The sequence below is a fragment of the Podarcis tiliguerta genome, assembly GCF_965153285.1.
Source record: "Podarcis tiliguerta genome assembly, chromosome: 11".
Lineage (NCBI taxonomy): Eukaryota > Metazoa > Chordata > Lepidosauria > Squamata > Lacertidae > Podarcis > Podarcis tiliguerta.
In genome coordinates this window covers 22099207-22120249 of record NC_139544.1, presented here as the reverse complement: position 1 = coordinate 22120249, position 21043 = coordinate 22099207, and the positions used below count along the sequence as shown (strand labels likewise).

At 43.1% G+C, this 21043-nt stretch overlaps 1 protein-coding gene and 1 long non-coding RNA gene across 2 annotated transcripts in view; both read left to right on the top strand.

Annotated features, from left to right (window-relative positions):
- The first annotated feature begins 6734 nt into the window (after positions 1–6734).
- LOC310660214 lies at positions 6735–11297 on the top strand. The gene is made up of 2 exons (XR_014503312.1): positions 6735–7045; positions 10560–11297. It is a non-coding gene; the product is annotated as an uncharacterized lncRNA (long non-coding RNA).
- A 2238-nt stretch (positions 11298–13535) lies between these two features.
- WDR36 (WD repeat domain 36) overlaps positions 13536–21043 on the top strand; it is a 33051-nt gene continuing 25543 nt past the window's right edge. The window contains exons 1-6 of the mRNA XM_083403852.1: positions 13536–13836; positions 16558–16585; positions 17115–17215; positions 17785–17902; positions 18005–18137; positions 19739–19793. Coding sequence (XP_083259978.1) covers positions 13672–13836; positions 16558–16585; positions 17115–17215; positions 17785–17902; positions 18005–18137; positions 19739–19793 — 600 coding nt within the window. The 5' untranslated portion in view covers positions 13536–13671. The remainder of the gene's footprint in view (positions 13837–16557; positions 16586–17114; positions 17216–17784; positions 17903–18004; positions 18138–19738; positions 19794–21043) is intronic.

Here is a 21043-nt window from a genome sequence, read left to right as displayed (position 1 = left end):
TTTGTCAAGCTCAACGTCTCTCCTACAGGTGCTGAGAAGTGCCCTCTGTCTTTGAGCTCTTTGCTCTCCTACTTTCAAGGCTTGCTGGGTTCTGGAGAGGGAGGGTCTGGAATGCTTTCTAAAGACACTGTGTTGGTCAGCTGTCACCCGCCTGGTGCTTCCTCTTCTTCTTCCTCCTCCTCACCCAATATTTCCCAACTTCTCCCCTCATCCGCTTTTGAGCTGTGACCTCCCTCAAACCCCTTTTGTAATTCTAAACTATCTTCCTCTTCTCTGGAAGGGTTAGGCTGGGGAGGAAGTGCCCATCATTCCTCTTCTGCCCAGTCCCTGACATTCAGAGGTTGTTCCCTCAATTCTCTTTCCCGCATCATGATACCATTTTCCCACCACAATTCACTTTGGCTTGTCCTTTGCTATTTCCCCCCACAATGTATCCTTTCGTTTTCATCATGCTAAAGGCAAAACCTCCGCCAAGTTAACAAATGTTTCATGATAAATTATTAAATTCTCTGTTAGTTTTGGGGCCCACATAGTACTTGCGTCATTTCTTGTATGTTTATCTTGTACAATGAAACAGTCCAAAATTTTCTGCTAAAAACCACTGACATTGCAATAAATATTAACAAAAATATCGGTAAGGTATTCATTTTAACTGAATTTATCTTGGCCGGCAAAGACAACGTTTTTCTTCCATTGTTCAGTATCAGCCTTTATATCCTGAATAACTAACTCTTTGGTAAAATAATAGTCACCATATTTTCTTCCTTAGTTTGACCTGCTTGTGTGTATACAATACTCACTGGAGAATGATTTGAGACAGCTTTTTCATCTATATTTCCATATACCTAAATCATATATAGTGGTACCTTGGGTTAAGAACTTAATTCGTTCCAGAGGTCCGTTCTTAACCTGAAACTGTTCTTAACCTGAAGCACCACTTTAGCTAATGGGGCCTCTCTCTGCCGCTGCGCCTCTGCCACACAATTTCTGTTCTCATCCTGAAGCAAAGTTCTTAACCGAGGTACTATTTCTGGGTTAGCGGAGTCTGTAACCTGAAGCATCTGTAACCCGAGGCACCACTGTAACCTTAAAAATATAAATATATAGTTGTTGCAGAATATGAATTATTACGATTTATGGAGTTACAAGTGTAAACCCTTATAGTATGATATATAAATCTCCATGCATCCACTAAACCGATTTAACCATAATTTTAAAAATCCTTGAAATCTTGTTAATATTTACTTCTCTTATTGTAGAGCTGTCCACATAGGGGTCCGACACAGAGTTAAAACCTCCTGTAAGGATTAATTCCCCTTCCCTAAATTTTTCACTCTCTTTGACCAATTTCAGGGGAATGGAATCCTGCTGTGAAAAATTTGGAGCATACACAACTACTATTGTCATTCACTTCTCTCCTTCTACCATTCCTTCTCAATATTTCAGAAACCAATTATATTCTCATATTCCTGTGCCTGTAATATACCTACTCCCTAGCAGGGCTTGTATTAAGCTAGAACTCGCTGGAACACAGTTCCAACACCTTCTCAAGTGGGTACCATTGCCATTATAAGAGAACAAGGGAGGTGTTCATGGTGAGTTCCAGAACCTCTTTTTCTAGAAAAACAGCACTGCTCCCTAGAATGATAGCCATGAGAGTTAACATAATTTATTCAGTAAGGTCTCCTCTTTTACAGCAGTATATTGTTGCATGCCATCCCAACCTCCAAGTGGTGTGAGATTCCCGGGGTTCCATGCACTTACCCAGAGTTCGTGTTTCCTTTGGAATGAGGCCCAGTGGAGACTGTAGTGTCTTTAGGATATATGGCTTATTTACACATATATACAACCTGAGCCTACGATGGACAGGTTCACAGCATTAACACCCCAAGGGGGCCTTGCTTCCCCCACAACTGCAGCCTTCAATCCAAGCATTGTTCTGTTTCCTTGGGTCCTCAGCTTTCTGACTCTCTGCTCTCAACTAGGACTTTGTCTTTTTAACTACCCAAGAGTTGGGGGAGTTGGTCCCTAAAGACATCTCTGTTAACTCACCCATCCTTGGTGGTCTGAGTTGTCTCATATGTCAGTAGTGGTGGGGCAAGCCTTGAGTTAAAGAGCAAAATAGCAGGTGGAGTGTGTTGTCATGAAGACTGATTTGTGTAGCAAACAAAGCAAGAGCAGCAGCTATTAATCGGAACTGAGAGTGCCTGGTGGTGCGCCATTGTGGTGCTGGTGCTTTTGGAGAGGTATGCTTCATTAGCTAGTGAAAGGGGAAAGTCTCCATCTGCTTAAAACATGACTAACGTATGTGATGCTTATTGACATTTATAATTGAACTGACGTAACCTATTGAGAGATATGACTAACTGGAATAAATAGGTAAATAACCAATTAGGCAGTACAGGGTTATGCTACTGATTGCAGGAGTTTGTTCTGCGATAAAAACATGCACAATTTGCATGGAAGTGTAATCAATGTTCTTAGTTGACACTTTTTGTGGATAATTTTATCTTTTTGTAATTATTATGATTTCTGTAATAGTTGTTTGCCTTCCTGGTTTCTAGTTAATTTCTTAATAAAGATATGGTATATTGACCACTAATAGACACATGCAAAGCTGGATGCAATATGTAATTTTAAAGAACATGAAAGTACATTTTAAAGAAGCACGTGGGGAAATGTTAGAAACCATGCGCTGCAGCAAGAGTCTTGATAGCACAAGGATGGAAGAATGAGGAAACCCTGACAAAAGAACAGTGGCAAGAGAAATTGATGAACTATGCAGAACTGGCTAAATTGACATACAAACTGTGAGATAAGGACAACTGTGACTTCAGAGAAGAATGGGAACCTTTTATAAATTACCTAAAAAGAAAACAAAATGAATTGGACTCCTTGGCAGGTTTTGAATAAACATAAACAAATTTATTGATTGTTAACATAGTAGACAGATAATATAAGGATTTACAGTGGTGCCTCGCAAGACGAAATTAATTCGTTCCGCGAGTTTCTTCGTTATGCGAGTTTTTTCGTCTTGCGAAGCACCACTGCATTTAAACACTAACAACGGCGGGGAGGGGCGGGGAGAAGCAGGACAGCTGCCGCAGCCGGTACCTCAGACTCACCCGCGCGTTGTGGCCACCGTGCGACGTGGCTGCTGGAGGGCGGCGGGGCTCAGGAGCGCGACTCCAGGGAGAGAGAGGCGCTGGCGGCAACGGCTCTCTGAGGGGAGCGCGCGAGGGGAGTGGGCAGCGGCGCAAGGCACTAACCGTCAGCCGGAAGGTGGGAGGGAGCCGGAGGAGCGGGGAAGCGAGCGAGCGTGCGTGCATGCAGTGACCGTCGCCATGACACGAGAGGCAGGGCCGTTTCGTCTAGCGAAGCAAGCCCTTAGGAAAATCTGTCTTGCGAAGCACCTCAGAAAACGAAAAACCCTTTCGTCTAGCGAGTTTTTCGTCTTCCGAGGCATTCGTCTTGCGGGGTGCCGCTGTATACAACTTTACAGTATGCAGAGAATAATATGTGCTGAGAAATCAGAGAGAGGGGCTGAGGGAAGTCTTGGGGTGGTGAGGGAGGGAGGGTTTGATGGGGGTGGAAAAAAAGGGGGGAAATAATGAATATGATACATTTTGCTAATTTGTTATGTTGAAATTGTTAATAAAAATTTTTAAAAGAAAAAGAGAAACCATGTGCTAAGTGATCACACAACAATGTAGTAAGATGTATGATTCAGTGACAAAGTGAACTTTGAACCCACTTTTAACAGGAAAATCCAAAATGAGTAATAGGTGATGCAATATGTCAGTTTTGTTTGTGTGCCGTTTTACTCTAATTTATGGAGGTTTCATTATGGTGTAGGGATGCCCAATACTTGCCTAGCTTTTTTTTTTAAGCTAGTGATGTAATTCGGCAACATATGCTTAGATCCTGGGGGAATATTTTTTAAATAGTCTGATCTAGATGTTTGATAAGATTCAAAGGTTGGGAGTGTTTTTCAAAGGGTTCCCCCTCCCCGCATCTCCTTCTTAGGAAATTTGTAACTTATTTACAGACAGGTGATGCATCCTTTCAATCTGACATGCTTGGAATGGGGAAACGCTTGTGAAAAGGTAAATATAAAGGGAGACACCAAGGCAAGGAACTCGGAAGCCAAAGTCTTTTCTCAAGGGACATCATGGGTAAATATATGGACTTGCTTTTCTAATGCTTTAGCCCTCAGAGCACCAATTAATTCATCCCTCCATCCCTCTCTAATAAGCTTTTAGTGCCTGATATTTCAGTTTAATTTAGCTGCCAAAAGAACATCACGATACAGCTTTTAATGTTTTGCAACTTCCTTACAGGCTCTTCCAAGGTTATTTTCTTTCTTCAATGCACTGCTTTGGCACATTTGTCTTCCTGCATCACTGGAGCTTACAATTTTACTAGATGTAACCACACGGATATCATCAGAGGCTACCGGAGTCTGCTCCAGGTATTGTATAGCATTGCACTAAAATGCATTTGATTGTAAAGTGTATGTGGGGGGGGGGAGCTTGATGGTAGAATATCTAGTGTTAGACAAGCTCTGTAATTATAAACCAAAAGGCAGAAACGTATTAAAGACTGTAGAGTTCTGAACTTCAGGTTGTATTATCAGAAGAACAGAACTATGCCTCTACTCTCAAAGACATTTCCTATTATGAAGTGAAAATCTACTGATCAATTCTTAATAAATTAGGCTGCAATCCTACACTCACTTACCTAAGATAACTGCTTTACTTTTTATTAGACTTGTTTATATAGGTTGCACTGTGAAACTATAATGCTCAAATGTAGTAAGTTTATTTCTGTAGGGACACAGAAAATTTTGGATGGCTGAAAACGGATCCCTCACTCCCTAACCCGGAAATGTAGTTTGATCTTATGTATGTTTACTCAGAAGTAAGTCCTATGAATTGAGCACAGGATTGCAGCCTAAGAGCCCAATCTTATATATATATTACTTGGAAATAAGTCTCATCAATACACAAGGGACTTATTCCCTAATTAACAAGTATGGAGTTTGAGGAACTAAAGCATTCAGTTGTAGTACAGTGAATTTATTACATTTTCTAACCTGTTCAGTAAGCATCTCTTTTTGAAAAATCTCTAATTTCTTTCAGAAAGATATTCAGATTATCTTGAAGGGGAACAATAATAAAATAAAGGTTTGTTTTCTTTTGCTCCTTTTTCTCTCCTACCCCCTCAAAAATTGGATCAAATTTATAGTGGACATTCTATGGGTGCAATGTTGTAATGTGAGCATTTTGCAATGTGTGTGTGTGTGTGTGTGTGTGTAATATCCAATGGAACCCACTGTTCTGAGAAAACATTTGAATCGGGGGGGGGGGGAGTAAGGAATTGTTTCTGGAGAAGAAGGGACAGAAACGGCTAACAAGATAAAACTTTTTCATGCATATGCATTGTATTCACAATTTAATAAAAGTGTTAACTATGAATAAATTGATTCTGATTGCATCTTATCATTTAATTATTAATAATTTTGAGCTAAAAGGTTTCAGAAGGCTCCCCATGACCTAGATTGACAGGATACTTTCATATTTTAGGGTGAAGTTATGTGTCTGTAAACTTTTATAATGTGCATGCAAAATTGTCTCTTTTTAAAGTCTACTTTAAGGCTGTTCCAAATGCCAAAATTGGTCTATTATTTCTCTACAGACAGGTCGCATTATGAATTGCTGCCCAGAGCTGGAGGTGAGTAGTTCTCTATGTTTAGATGTAGCTTTCAAATCTAATACTGTATTGTGTTATAATGTGGCATAATGCCATTGTGGCACAATGGCAAAGTGGAAAATGACACTGCTAACCATCGAGACTCCACACACATACTGCATTTGTTCCTTTCTTCTCCTTCCAACTATGCCTCAAGGCACAATAGACTATATATGTTGGAAGTAACAGGTAGGTAGCCATGTTGGTCTGCCGTAGTCGAAACAAAATTTTAAAAAAATCCTTCCAGCAGCACCTTAGAGACCAACTAAGTTTGTTATTGGTATGAGCTTTCGTGTGTATCTGAAAAAGTGTGCAATAACAAACTTAGTTGGATTCTAAGGTGCTCCTGGAAGGAATTTTTTATGTTGAAAGTATTACTGTATTTATATTCGTTGAGTGAAAAGTCTGGAAGGTTGCAGCAAGAGCCAAACCTGATCTATCTGGTTCAGTATTAAAGTCCCTGTCAAACATTTTTTAAAAAAAATAATCTCAAAATAATCTTAAAAGCATGAGATTTATAATGAATCAGAGCTCTCCCCTCCTTGCACTCTCAATGCGATAGAGCAGAAGATACAGAAACAGGAAAAAATCCAGAGTTCAGCAGCATGACGTTTTCATTTCACGAAGATAAAAGCATAGCCTTATGAACGCCTAGACTTCTTCACTGGTCCGTCTAGTCTTGTTCAATATCGTCCTCGTACTGCACCCGATGCCCGGGCTTGCACTTGGGATCCTCTGCAGGAAAAACACGTGCTCCATCCTTGTGATTCCAGCTCGGTAAACCCAGCCGTCATCTTTAAGTATCCAGATTAGTTTCGCACCTGGATGGTCCTCTAAGAACAGAAATAATACCTGAGCAATAAATGGGAGCTTCAGAAACGGGGGGAAATGGTCTGCATTTCTCCGCATTCCCTAAGCATCCCCTCCTTGCCCTGAAACCGCCGACCTCTTCCTGAACCCGCAGAATGACGCGCCCTCGACGCCCTCTCTTCTTCCAATGCGCGCCGGGAAAGGACCTCTCTCTGCACTTGTTGGCAGGATCTGCACCCAGGGCGCGGACGGGAGGCGGTGCCGGCTGGCAGCTATGAGCCGTTTCCCTTCTCCCGACAAGGCGTTGCGTCACTAACGTGCCAATTTTTCTCCCTTTTGCTTTCTCTCCTGCCGCTGGAAGCAGCGGGGCGCGATGCTGGCTTGCATCCACAGCTTTACGAAATCGTGCGTCTCCAAGCAGCACCTAGTTATCTGGAAAGGCACTGTTGCGCTCCTGGAGGGAAACTGCGGAGGCTACTCCGAGGTAAGAACAGGGGACGGGACAGACACACACACACACACACACACACACACACACACAGTCCGCTTGGGGCAAGCAGGTGTGCAGGGCTGCAGTTTGCGCTCCTTAGCGCGCGGTTCTTCACAGTTTCCCCCTGCTTAGACGGCACTTGGCACCGGACCGGGCTTTAGCTGGAACTTAAGTTTGGTTGGCGCAAGGCTTGCGGGGAAGTGACGGTGTGTGATCTAGGAGTCCTGCTTCCTAATCCCAGATGGAAAGGGAATATTTGTGGTGGGGGGGGGGGAAGAAGCTCTCGCTTTTCAAAGATGCTTGGAGCTGTGCTCGCGGGCGTTAGGGCCGAGCCCAGGCGCAACTGATGCCAATCGTGGAAATAAAGTCCACAGAAATGTGCTAACCCACGTTTGCTCATGCATGATCCGGCGATTGCCTTGGGCACTGCGGTGGAGGAGCGTTAAAGCCCTCCAGGGGCAATCACGCAACAGCGACAGACCACTTTTCCAGTGGCGTAGCGTGGGTTGTCAGCACCCGGGTCAAGGCAAGTAATTTGTGCCCCCTAACCCGGGGCAAGGCAAGTAATTTGCGCCCCCCCCCCGCCGCTGCACTGTCCCTCCAGATAGTCCCTCGCTCTCTCTCCGCAACGCACCACACGCCTGGCACCCTCCCCTCCACAGTGGGCGGCTTGGATCGGATTCGCACAGCCATCACTGCAGTGAGAGAGAGTGAGTGAGCCAGGTAGGGGCAGAGAGCTGCGAGTGCGAGCGCGCCCCCCCAGATGTTGCGCCCGGTGCGGCCAGCCCCCCTGCACCCCCCACGCTACGCCACTGCACTTTTCTAATCTAGTGTCCATAGCTGTCAACTTTCTTGCGAGGAATCCTATTCGGAATAAGGGAATTTCCCTTAAAAAAAGGGGAAAGTTGCCAGCTATGAGTGTGATTGGTATTCTATAATTTTTGCTTTGATCAGCTGCTCCTTCTTAGATTTCTCTTTTAAAAAATGCAAGTGTATTATGTATGCTTGTGATACACTCACACAGGAGTGCCAGCTTGGCTCTGCATGCGTGGGTGCCATGTAGCCTGCATGGCGCTGGCACCAAAATTTGTGGCTGCCTGGCCCCTTCACATGGGAAATTGTGTGGGTGATTGAGCATCCTGGGCATTGGCACCTATTCACTCACATCATAGTGAATAGGCCTGCCCATATTCAGCAATATCAAGTTACAGTGTAGGAAAACTGGTGCTATTAACAGTAATCCTTCTAGTTGGTTAATTGGTTGGCAACTTCCATGCACATGACATGTGTTGCTAATTATTTCGCATGAGAGTTAAATGATAACCAATCAGAGGCAGCTTTGTCAATCCCAGCAGGTATATAAGAGGACCAGGCCTATGGTGGAAGTTTCTGCTTTTAAAGTCAAAAGTGGCTATGTTGAATTTTGGGGACAATTGTCCATTTACATTTACAACTGAGTTTGATAGCAATCTGTTCATTGTTCCCAATCAGTTCAAAAGCACCTACAGCTTGCTAGTCAGTTCTAGGCCACAGCATTGTGGATATGTAGACATTTTACCTCTTTGTGGTGATTACCGCACACTATGTGAAATCACCCATTCCTACCTTTCCTCTTTTGGATGCTTCCTTGGTTTCATTCTTCCCTCTCAGAATCTCCCCTGAACATTTTAGTTTGCTGGATGATAGCATGCTCCCAGTACTAAATTATCACCACCCACAACAATTAAGTGGAGAAGTCTGTCCCTTTTCGAATTTCTAGATTGCTGGACTCGGTGCCCTCTAGACTCAACACCACTGTTTCATCCGTGTATTGAGACTACACTACTGCACCTTTCTAAATCCAGTAGCATTCCAGAGAAAGCAACCTTGAAAGTCCTGGCTGACGACATTCTCTCTAGTAACATAAATTTTACTTCCCAAACCTTCCCCATGTCATTGGTGCCAACATGCCCCACAAACACAGCTTCCTCTTCAGCATTATCTATCAGGTATTATACCTGCAACCAGTAGCTGTCAGTGGTATCGTGTTGCTCAAGTGGCTTCCTGATGTTGAGCGTCACAGCTGGTTACTGAGAAGGAGGAAGCAGGGAGCAGCATGGGTGTGGCAGCGGGAACGTTGGATTGGCTTCACTGCTGCGCCCAAACCATGCTGAGCTCCTGGCTGCCTCTCCCTCTTGGTAACTGGCAATGATGCTCACCGATGGAAAGCCAGGTGAACATCCCACCTTGCTAACTACAGTACTACTGTTTACAAACCAGGGTAACATTTTATGCATCTGATGAAGTGTAGTCAAGGAACACCTGAGCACGTTGCCTTGTAAATGCCTAGAAGCCTTTTTTGGCATTGTGATATAAATTAATGAATAATGTTTATGAAAACTTAGGCCATAATAAAATTGGTAGTCTTTAAAGTGCCACAGGGACATGGCTGGCGCTGTGGTCTAAACCACAGAGTCTAGGGCTTGCCGATCAGAAGGTCGGCTGTTCGAATCCCCGCAACGGGGTGAACTCCTGTTCTTCAGTCCCTGCTGCTGCCAACCTAGCAGTTCGAAAGCACGTCAAGTGCAAGTAGATAAATAAGTGGAAAGGTAAACAGTTTCCATGCGCTGCTCTGGTTCACCATAAGCGGCTTAGTCATGCTGGTCACATGACCCGGAAGCTGTCTGCAGACAAACGCCGGCTCCCTTGGCCAGTAAAGCGAGAAGAGCGCTGCAAACACGACTGGACTTAACGGTCAGGGGTACATTTACCTTTTAAGGTGCCACAAAGGTCATTGTGCTCATCTTGGTGAAAAAGTCATATACAAACTTGACAGCACCCTCCTTCACTTCATTTCCCCTCTTCTTTTTTCAGTGAGTGTACACTGAAGTGTAAAGGACTTGAGATGTCTTTTTTCCTGTATACTGTACTGTATATTAGCCACCAGAAAGAATAGCACAAACCATAGTTGAATAAGCCATTAGTCGAAAGAGTTTGTAACATAGAAACTGTGACAAAGTTGATACGGTGGTACCTTTGGTTACGTACTTAATTCGTTCCGGAGGTCCGTTCTTAACCTGAAACTGTTCTTAACCTGAAGCGCCATTTTAACTAATGGGGCCTCCTGCTGCCACTGCACCGCTGCTGCACGATTTCTGTTCTCATCCTGAAGCAAAGTTCTTAACCCAAGGTAATATTTCTGGGTTAGCGGAGTCTGTAACCTGAAGCATATGTAACCTGAAGCATATGTAACCCGAGGTACCACTGTATATATAATTTTATATCCAGGGAGAGAAGAATGTGCTGCTTACTCAATGTTTTATTAAATTAACAATAAACTGACAGGGGGATAATATCAATTAAGGTTTCAAAGAGAACCTGATAGAGCAATGTAATTCCAGTACACCATCAATCATTACTGAATCAAAAAGAAATTAGCACTTCCTGGATCCAGTTCTACTTGTTCATTAAGAACTACATTTGTCATTAAAAATGAGTAATTAATACTATATGATTTTTTGCCCAACAGAATAATGGATCTCGGAATGTTGAAGTCAGATTTCGGAACACCACAAAGTGTATCATGCAGAGAAGAGAGAAATGTGGGACTCACACATCCAAGGAACTTGAGGAAATGTGGAACAGCTATATGCGGATTTGAAATGTTAATACATCACCTTGAGTGAATGAATCACTACTAAACTCTGCAAGCTTTCAGACTTTATGCATTATAAAGGTTTATTTTTTTAATGCTGTTAATTTATTCTTTGTGAACATTTCAAACTGTGGGGTTTTTTTATAGACAGCATACATTTTACAAGGCTTATATTTGATGGTGTTAATTTATTTTATAGTAATATTTCAAACAGTAAATTACTGGCTAGGTTCAAGGTCCTTGTATCAATGTGCAAAGCCCTTAACAACAGCTTGATCACTGAGATCTACTGGAGCAATGCCGTTAATTTACACATGTGTGAATGAGGTCCAAATGATATCTATGAGAAATTGAGCATTTACCACAGCTGGAATGCCCTACTAATAGAAATTTTCCAGGCACTGTTGTTACCCATTTTTAGATGTCTTTTGATAACTTACTGTTACAACAACCAATTCAATGGGATAACTTTTATGTGAGTGTCCAGCTCCTTATGTTTTTGTTTCTTGCTTTTATATTTGCCTTATGTTGTGGTTTTATATTTGCTGTACACTGCTTATATGTTTTCTGTATGAGCCAGAGGTCTATATTTTTATAAATAAAAATGTTTTGCAATGTACAGTACACTGAGTTGTGAACAATCTTGTGCAATTTGTGTCAGGGAATAAGGAAATCCATGGAGTCAATCAAACCACTTTGCCTGTATTTACCTTTTTAAAACCAGCTTCTTCCCATTGAAGGCTAAACAAATTTACAGGTAGGTCTTTATGATCAAACAGTGGACATCAGCATGAAACAGTGTGCTTTGAATAGAGCTTCTGCTTAGATGCCTAAATGCAGCACTGAGTTTAGTAGTAGTATTCTCCATGCTACATGACTTGGTGCATGTGATCTGTCTTATTACTATTATTGTTAGCTGTTATTCCTGCATTGCAGGGGGTTGGACTAGATGACCCTTGGGATCCCTTCCAACTCAACTATTCTTTGACTCTGTTGTTGTTGTTGTTATTGCTATTACATTTGTCAGTTTCTTTATACAACATCTCCAAACAATTTAACAAGATAAAATGCAATAAATAAAAGCCATTTAATTTTTTAAAAAAATGTAAAACAATGAACAATGCAAAATGAATAAAATGTTCATCCAACAATTTACTAAGGATAAGCCCTACTCACCCCATTAAAAGATGAACATCAGTGTAGGAGGTAACTTAATTACCAAAGTCTCAGTGAAGAAAAAGATTCCAAGGTCAAAGACTGACAATGATGGTGCCAGGCACATCTTTCCACAGAGATTGTTCCACAGATGGGGTGAGCACGGGTGAAAAGCCCTGCTGTACTATGCCCACCCTCCACAACTCCTTTAAAGAGGGGCACATGGAGAAAGTCCTCTAGTGAAGCACACAGGATGCAGATTGGTTCATATGGGGAGATTCAGTCTTGAGCCATATAGGGCTTTAAACCAGTAGAGTGGTACCTTGGTTCTCAAACGCCTTGGTTCTCAAACACTTTGGTTCTCAAACGCTGAAAACCCGGAAGAAAGTGTTCTGGTTTTCGAATGCTTTTTGGAAGCCAAACGTCCAATGCAGCTGTCGGCTATCGTTTCCAGGGCACCTGGACCAATCAGAAGCTGTGCCTTGCTTTTCAAACATTTCAGAAGTCAAATGGACTTCCGGAATGGATTAAGTTTGGCGCTTTTGTCTTTGCTATTTATATTGCGTTTTTGTTTTTGAGGCTTTTTCGGTTAATTTGTTTTTGTGATTGTGTGGAACTCAGTTCAGCTACTGCTTGATTGATTGTCTGACTGCGGAAATGAATAAAAGCCCCCCCCCCCCCATCCAAACAAATCAGTGCAGGTAAGAATTTTTTAAAATTTATTTTATCATCCAGGTACACTCCTGGATTTACACTGTTTTCCAGGTACACTCCTGGATTTACAGAAGCCGTCCCAGTTTCTGATTTGATCCCAGTATATCCCGTTTTATCCTTAGGACGTCCCTATTTTCATCGGAATAATGTTGGGATGTCCCTATTTTCATCGGAGGCTATGAGGTCGACAACAAATAAAAGGAATTGCCATGATCTTTTCTATGAACTGCCCTGAGACCTCTCGGTATAGGGCAGTATATAAATTCAATCAATCCAATCAATGGCAAGCTCCCCCACAATATTACAACCCCCTTTTCTTAGGGGAAAAGTCACAGCAGTTTAAAAAGGCATAAAACCTATTCTATGCTCATAAGTACATGTTGACTCAGTAATCAATGGGCTGCATTATTCTAATGACAGAGAGAAAACTCATTGGAAAGACTAAATGGTCATTTTCAGGGCCAGATTAAGATTTGATGAGGCCATAAGCTCCTGAAGGTAATGGGGCCCTTTATATGTTCAGCTGTCCTTTGTCAACAACAAATTGCCGCTGGTTTTCTGAGTTGAATATATGCTATATGGTAATTTATGGACCTATAATAGGTATCTAAAGCCATTTGCACATAACAAAATATGTACATCATAAGAGCCTACACAACACAAAACACTGTTGCTGCATGTAGGTTTTATTTTATTTATCTTATATTTTGGAAATGTACATCCAGTTTTTCCCCCTTCAATTTTTTTGGGAGCTCCCAAGAGAGTGGGGCCCTAAGCTATAGCTTCTTTAGTTTATACATAAATGGCTCCCCCCCTTTTTTTTTCTTTATTGGAAAAGCCATCGGGACCCAAACGCAACGTGTCTGCCCTGCATCCTTGCCCAGCGCTGCCTAGGAAAGCAGGGGACCCCGCTCGCCTCGGGGTGGGAACTAAAGTGCCCAGCGCGTGATGCCAAGCCGAGCCACTTTTGCAAACGCACACAAGGGCCGGAAGCAGCGGAGGACGCCGGGTTTTCTTTTTCCTGCGCGGAGCGTCCGGCACGCGCAGCGGGGAACGTGGTTCGGAGCGGTTGGTGGTCGCGTGCCGGTGGTCGCCCGTCTCCCCGCAAAGGAAGGCGATGTCGTCGGAGGGCAGCAGCCGCGAGGGGGGCAGCGCTCTGTTCGCGGGCTTCCGCGCGCTCGGCCTCTACTCCAACCACTTGGCGCACGTGGTGCGCTTCCACCGCCGCCACCGGGAGTTCTACCTGGTCACCGCGGTGGGGAAGAGCTTCCACACGTACAACGTGAGTCCGACCCCAAAACCCCGGACACGGGGGGTATCTTTCGTGTTTCAACCTGCTTGCTGCGTGCATGAAGCAGAAAGTGCAGAAAGCAGAAAGTGTGGGGAGAGTGGGGCGGGGTCGAGGGGCATAAATTGAACATGCTTCCCTTAAACCCTGCCAAAACCATTCGTTGAGAGGCTGGAAGAGTCGCAGGTGTTTTGCTTAGACTGCCCGTGGTTCCCAACGTGGGGCACACGCCCCACAGAGGGGGGCCATTTGATATTTAAGGGCGGGAGTGGGCTGGTGGCAATTCGAGAATGAGTTATTAACAGATAATGGTGCCGCCTTTTAGGCTTCACGAGAATAGGAGTTCGCTTTTTGAACAATAGGAATTAAATGTCACCAGGTGTATGTGTGCATCAGGGTTTCAGAGATGCTTAGGTGGGGCATGGCCAGAAAATAAAAAAGGTTGGGAAACACTGGTTTAGAGTCAAACAACTGAGTTCAGCTATATAGGTAAAGGGACCCCTGACCATTAGTTCCAGTCGTGGCCGACTCGGGTTGCAGTGCTCATCTCGCTTTATTGGCCGAGGAAGCCGGCGTACAGCTTCCAGGTCATGCGGCCAGCATGACTAAACCGCTTCTGGCAAACCAGAGCAGTGCACGGAGCGCTACCTATTTATCTACTTGCACTTTGATGTGCTTTCGAACTGCTGGGTTGGCAGGAGCAGGGACCGAGCAATGGTAGCGCACCCCGTCGCAGGGATTTGAACCGCCAACCTTCTGATTGGCAAGTCCTAGGCTCTGTGGTTTAATGCACAGCGCCACCTGTGTCCCTTCGAGTTCAGCTATATGGGAAGCTTAAAAAATGAGAGTTTCTTAGTCACCTAATGCCTATTTACTTTATGGGGTTCACTGCCACTAAATGTGGCGGTCCTTATCCTCGGTAGCTTCATAAGAGAATTGGAAACCTCCAAGCAAAGCCTCAAATGAGTGAGATTTGTAGGGGGAACTTTTTTTAAAAAACCCACACATCCTACCTTTCCACTTAAGAAGCTTGAGGTGGCTTCTCACGGTTCTTCCCCCTCCCCATTTTACCTTCACGACAGCCCTGTAACGTAGGCTACACTAAGCAGCTGTGTGTAACCTAAGGTCACCCAATGAGCTTCGTGATTCAGTGGGGTGCACACCCAGTGCATTTTGCCTGCTCCAGGCATGAAAGGATTTTGTTCTACTTGTTGTAATAGTTCGCTTAAAGCATGGTGTCGTTCAGTGAACAACTTTATGGAAGGTTAGACAAAATCGTAAAGGAGAAAAGTGTGAAAGTGGTTGTGGCTACATGGAACCTCCATGTTTGGGTGCTGCATATCTCTTTAATATCCGATACAAAGGACAAACCACAGTGAAAGGCAGTTTCATCATGCCATTCTTCATTAGCAACCAGAAATGTACAAAAGAAAGAGCATCTCAAAGCGCCAAAATTCTGACACGCTTTTTTCGCACAAAAGGTGGCAAACATATACCCTCAGTCCTTGAAGTGTTCCAAGCTAAACCCCAGCACATTTATTATATGGGGCTCAGATTTGGACTGGCACTTACCTTGGTTCTACGGAAGCTGTCCAATCCAAAGTTCTTAAGGCAATTTTTTTCTGTACCACCCTGTGTCCCAAATGCATCATTGCGCCTAGAGCATGGGTAGGCAAACTAAGGCCTGGAGGCCGGATCCGGCCCAATCGCCGCCTAAATCTGGCCCCCGGACGGTCCAGGAATTAGCTTTTTTTTTTTTTTTACATGAGTAGAATGTGTCCTTTTATTTAAAATGCATCTCTGGTTTATTTGTGGGACATAGGAATTCATTCATTCCCCCCCCCCCAACTATCGTCCGGCCCCCCACAAGGTCTGAGAGACAGTGGACTGGCCCCTGCAGAAAAAGTTAGTGGCTAATCTTTCATCGGTAGAATTACGGATCTGGCATAGGACACTCAAATCCCCCGTCTAATATCCCTAGTGCTGCAAGATTGTCACAAGAGTGCCTGGTCTAAAATCGTCAAAAACTTCACTCTTGTGGTTTATCACCACAATAGCTACTCACTCATCTTGGGTTTTAGTAAAGCAAACAGTCTAATCTGTCAGTGACTAATGATATCAAGTGTCAGAACAACTTAGCCACAGTAAGGAAATTTTGCCCATGGTATGACTATTTTACACCTTCCCATTTCGACTTTCTGGCACCCTATCTGCATAACCTAGCAAATCCAAAATATAGCCCTCGGCGGTTCTTGAGGAACGATTCCAACAAATTCCACATGAAAAACGCTTATGTCCGTGTGGAGATGGCAGTACTGAATCAGTGGCACTTGCACTTTTTATAAAGACTTGAGGAATGAGATTATCACCCCTCTTACATTGTTCATTCTGGGTCGTCCAACCACTGCCACAGTGTCTTTTCTCTTGGCAGATCAAGATGAGCAGATGACAGCAAAGGTTGCAAGGTTTTTAGCTGGGGCAATCAAAATAAGGTCCACTCTTTGACTCTTGATTCAGGACTGTAATGTGTGTTTTATATAATTGACTTTTATTTCTGTTCTTTGTATATTGCGTTGTTCTTTTATTGCTATGGCCGATGGCTGACGCAAATAAAAATTAATTCATAACAACTTGATGAACTTCCAGAAACATTTATAACTTGTCTAATAATTGTAATACTGAACTATTTTTCAAAAAAAATTTCTTTTATTGCAGGTGAAGAGACTAGGCTTAGTTGCTGTTAGTAAGTATATTGTTCTATGTATGTGCATTTAATATGTGGTTTAGTTTTGTATCTTTCTTTACAAATTGTAAGTTGCGATGGATACTGTTTATGTACAAAAACCATGCTAAAAGTAGTAAAATCCACTACAAAATGGAGTGTTTTGTACCCAAGTTTAATTGGACATCTGAGGCAGAAAATCTCTTAACTGACTCTACTAGGGAGTAATAACAATAAATTTAAACTTGTTGCCCTTCCACCATGCACTGGAGGAACTTGTGTCTGAGTAAACTTTGTGTTTTAAGTCCTGTTTATCTTAGAGCATTCAAATGAATGTGCCTTCTGGTCATTCTTACTGATGGAGCACACAGTAAGTTGTGTGTTTTAGTTCTAAGCATGTGTCGACATTTTGTGTGTGTATTTCTCGTAGCATTGTTTTCAGTATACTGCAATGTTGAGGGAAATTATCAATCCATCACAATGTGTCTTCTTTGCTGTATGTACTTTAAAATTGATAGAGCTTGCTCTTTTTGTTTCCCTTATCTTTTAGGCAATGCTTTGCCACAGGACATTACCTGTTTGGCAGCGGACAGAATGTTGGTCTTTGCATCCTGTGGCAGTCTTCTCCATGCTTTTGCTCGGAACAAAGAGGTTTGTATAATTATTAAGCAAGATATTCCAATTTGTATCTGATCCTGAAAGTATTTAGGCTGCAAACCTGTATCCACAAACCTGGGAGTAGCTGAAGTTCACAGAATTCTATAGAACTTGCTTTTGAGTATACATTTGTATTCAGGATATGGGTGCTGTACTATTATTAATGTATGGGTGATTTGCCCCTGCATATCTCAAAGGTGGCTGGAGTTGCTCTGAAACCTTAGTATGATGTTACAGTCAATATCTGATTTACGTTTGGAATTGTTTAAAATATTAATTCTGAAATTGGTACAGCTGGGATGTTGTATGGGTCATATTATAACTCTTGAATCCAGTTTGGGTTGTATGTTATCCTTGTATTCTGCCTTTCCACCTAATCAATGTCAGGGAGCCTGTGCCTCTCCTTTCATCCCTCACTCTGGCTGGAACTGATCAGAGTTGAAGTAATAACGTCTGGAAGGCCGCAGGCTTCCTATACCTGTGCTAAATAGTGCTGAAGGCACTTCATGCCCAGATATGATTTCATACCTCTAAGGAAATAACTGAGATACTTTGAATTGCAGGTGGTTCACACTTACAAAGGTCACAGAGCAGATGTTCACCTTATACTGGCATTTGGGGATCATTTGATATCTGTTGATCGTGATAACATTCTCATTATTTGGGATGTACAGTCAGAAGGTAATATTTGACCCTTTTTAAAGTAATAACTATTCAGAGCACTAAAAACATTAAACATATTTGTAGCATATATGGCAGCTAATGCTCTTCTTTGTCCTGCAGAAGAATACTTGCAGATGAATTTTGATAAGACAGTGTTTGCTGTTTCTGCAATTATACACCCAAGTACCTATTTGAATAAAATTCTTCTTGGTAGTGAACAAGGAAATCTACAGTTGTGGAATGTAAAATCCAAGTAAGAACATGTCTCTCTCCCCCACCCCCCAACTTCCTGACCCAAATTACAAATGTATTAGCCTGGTTATCAGTCATTTACTCCTGTAAAATGTGGAATTAATGCAGAGTGCTGATGGATTGGAGGTGGACAATTTTCCAATGTTGTTTGATTCTAACAGACTAAATTGTAAATATGGCCATAAGTGAAACAATCACATGCTAGTGGTTCTCAAACTAAAGCTATACTGAAGGGCTTGTTTAGCAACGAGCCTGTTCAAATTACATAGGAAATAACTGAGAATATTTGAAGTGAGCATGGATTTTGTTTATGTTTCTTAGAAGGGTTACGTCGTTTTGATTTAAAAATATGGGCCAAAGTCACGAGCACTATTTTCCTTGTTTAGTTTTATTTAAATGAGACTTGCACTATGCACCTATTGGTGACATTGATGACTATTGTCTTAGGGGTGTCTTTGCATAATAATAATAATAATAATAATTTATTATTTGTACCCCGCCCATCTGGCTGGGTTTCCCCAGCCACTCTGGGCGGCTTCCATAGAAACAAAAAATACAGTAAAATATCACAGATTAAAAACTTCCCTGAACAGGGCTGCCTTAAGATGTCTTCTAAATGTCTGGTAGTTATTTATCGCTTTGACATCTGCTGGGAGGGCGTTCCACAGGGCGGGCGCCACTACCGAGAAGGCCCTCTGCCTGGTTCCCTGTAGCTTTGCTTCTCGCAATGAGGGAACTGCCAGGAGGCCCTCGGAGCTGGACCTCAGTGTCCGGGCAGAACGATGGGGGTGGAGACGCTCCTTCAGGTATACTGGGCCGAGGCCGTTTAGGGCTTTAAAGGTCAACACCAACACTTTGAATTGTGCTCGGAAACGTACTGGGAGCCAATGTAGGTCTTTCAAGACCGGTGTTATGTGGTCTCGGCGGCCGCCCCCAGTCACCAGTCTAGCTGCCGCATTCTGGATTAGTTGTAGTTTCCGAGTCACCTTCAAAGGTAGCCCCACGTAGAGCGCATTGCAGTAGTCCAAGCGGGAGATAACCAGAGCATGCACCACTCTGGCGAGACAGTCCGCGGGCAGGTAGGGTCTCAGCCTGCGTACCAGGTGGAGTTGGTAGACAGCTGCCCTGGATACAGAATTGACCTGTGCCTCCATGGACAGCTGTGAGTCCAAAATGACTCCCAGGCTGCGCACCTGGTCCTTCAGGGGCACAGTTACCCTAGAGACAGTGGCCCTGACAACTGTGAGAAGACTGAACCGCCGTAGCTTTCCTCTCCCTTGTTTCCCAATGCAGGCTCCTGGGTCTCTACCAGAAAGGAGCTCTCCTGAAAGAAATGCTCTGAGGACAGAGGAGTCCTGGGGAAGTGGGAATTGGTTAAGATTGGGCAGGGGCACATTGCATGAGTGGAGTTTCCTCCTGCTCTTACTTCTTGGGGCCTAAGACAATGCTAGTAGTATCCCCCCCCCCCAATAAATAGCACCCCAGAAGTTTTAAGAATTTTTTCTGCAAATGCTGGTTTTGTGTTTAACATCCATTCTGATGTAGTTTTGTTTCGTGGCATTAAAATTCACTAACCTCTTTCTCTCCCCCCCCCCCCCAAAGCAAACTTTTATATACATTTCCTGGCTGGGGAGCAGGAGTGACAGTCCTTCAACAGGTAAGTGTGTGAATATATAGAGGGTTGGATCCAGAGATCAGTCTGCAGAAGGTGGTGAGCAAAAAATGAGCTTCCTGGCACCTCCTGGCACCTGCCCGTCTGCCCTTCTAAGAAGGCTTTTCCTAGGTTTGGGGAACCCTGCTAAATCAGTGGTGCCCCGCAAGACGAATGCCTCAAAAGACGGAAAACCCGCTAGACGAAAGAGTTTTCCATTTTGGAGGTGCTTCGCAAAACGAATTTCCTATGGGCTTGCTTCGCAAGACGAAAATGTCTTGCGATTCCTGGGGGTTTTTTTCCCACTCCTCACCCTCTTTTTCTAAGGCACTAAGCTGCTAATAGCCTTTTAGCAGCTAATCCGCTAATCCCTTAAGCCTTTAATAGCCGCTAATAGCCGCTAATAGCGCTAATCCGCTAATGGGCTTGCTTTGCAAGACGAAAAAAACGCTAGACGAAGAGACTCACGGAACGGATTCTTTTCGTCTTGCGAGGCACCACTGGTGATGGAAAATCAAGTGAAAACACCTTCTGTGAGTGTTAGCTCCAATTACCTCCTGCAGGCTTATCTCTGGTTTCAACCCAGCGACAATTACATACTGTTCCTTGATAGTTATTTTCAGATTGCTTTATTAATGTTCTCTGCTAGATCAAATAGGTATAGCCCACAATGCTAAGCCTGCCCCTTAATTTCTAGTTCATGTTAGCAGATCTGCTACTACTTTTGCAGGATTCTGAATGACAGACTTTAGTAAGCAAAGTCAATGTACATGTCAGTATTCTTGAAAACACTGTATACTTGGGCTGTATTATATCGCTAGTGGCGTTGCAAAAATAATATATATGCAGGGGATTTTTCTTTAAATAAATGAGCCTAGCTCTTGCGAACCTGAAATTCATTCAAAAAGTCTATGCTAAAAATTAGCACTAGAATAGAAATGGAACGATCACATGCAGGCTTCAGTCTACACACCCTTATCTAGAAGTAAGTTCTGTTCCATTTAATGGATTTTTTTAAATTAATGCAGTATGTTTGGGTTTAGACTGTTAAACCATGGTCCACAAATCACATATTCTTAAAATGTAGTAATCTTGAGACCATGTATTGTAGCTGGGTTGTTGTTTTTTTAAGAATTCAACCTGTATGGAGCTCATTACTTGTGCTCTTCTTCTAAACGCTTCTATTTGAACATAATTAGAATGGTGTCAGTGTCCCAAATTATATACTAGTAGGTTTTACACAAGGCTGTAATCCT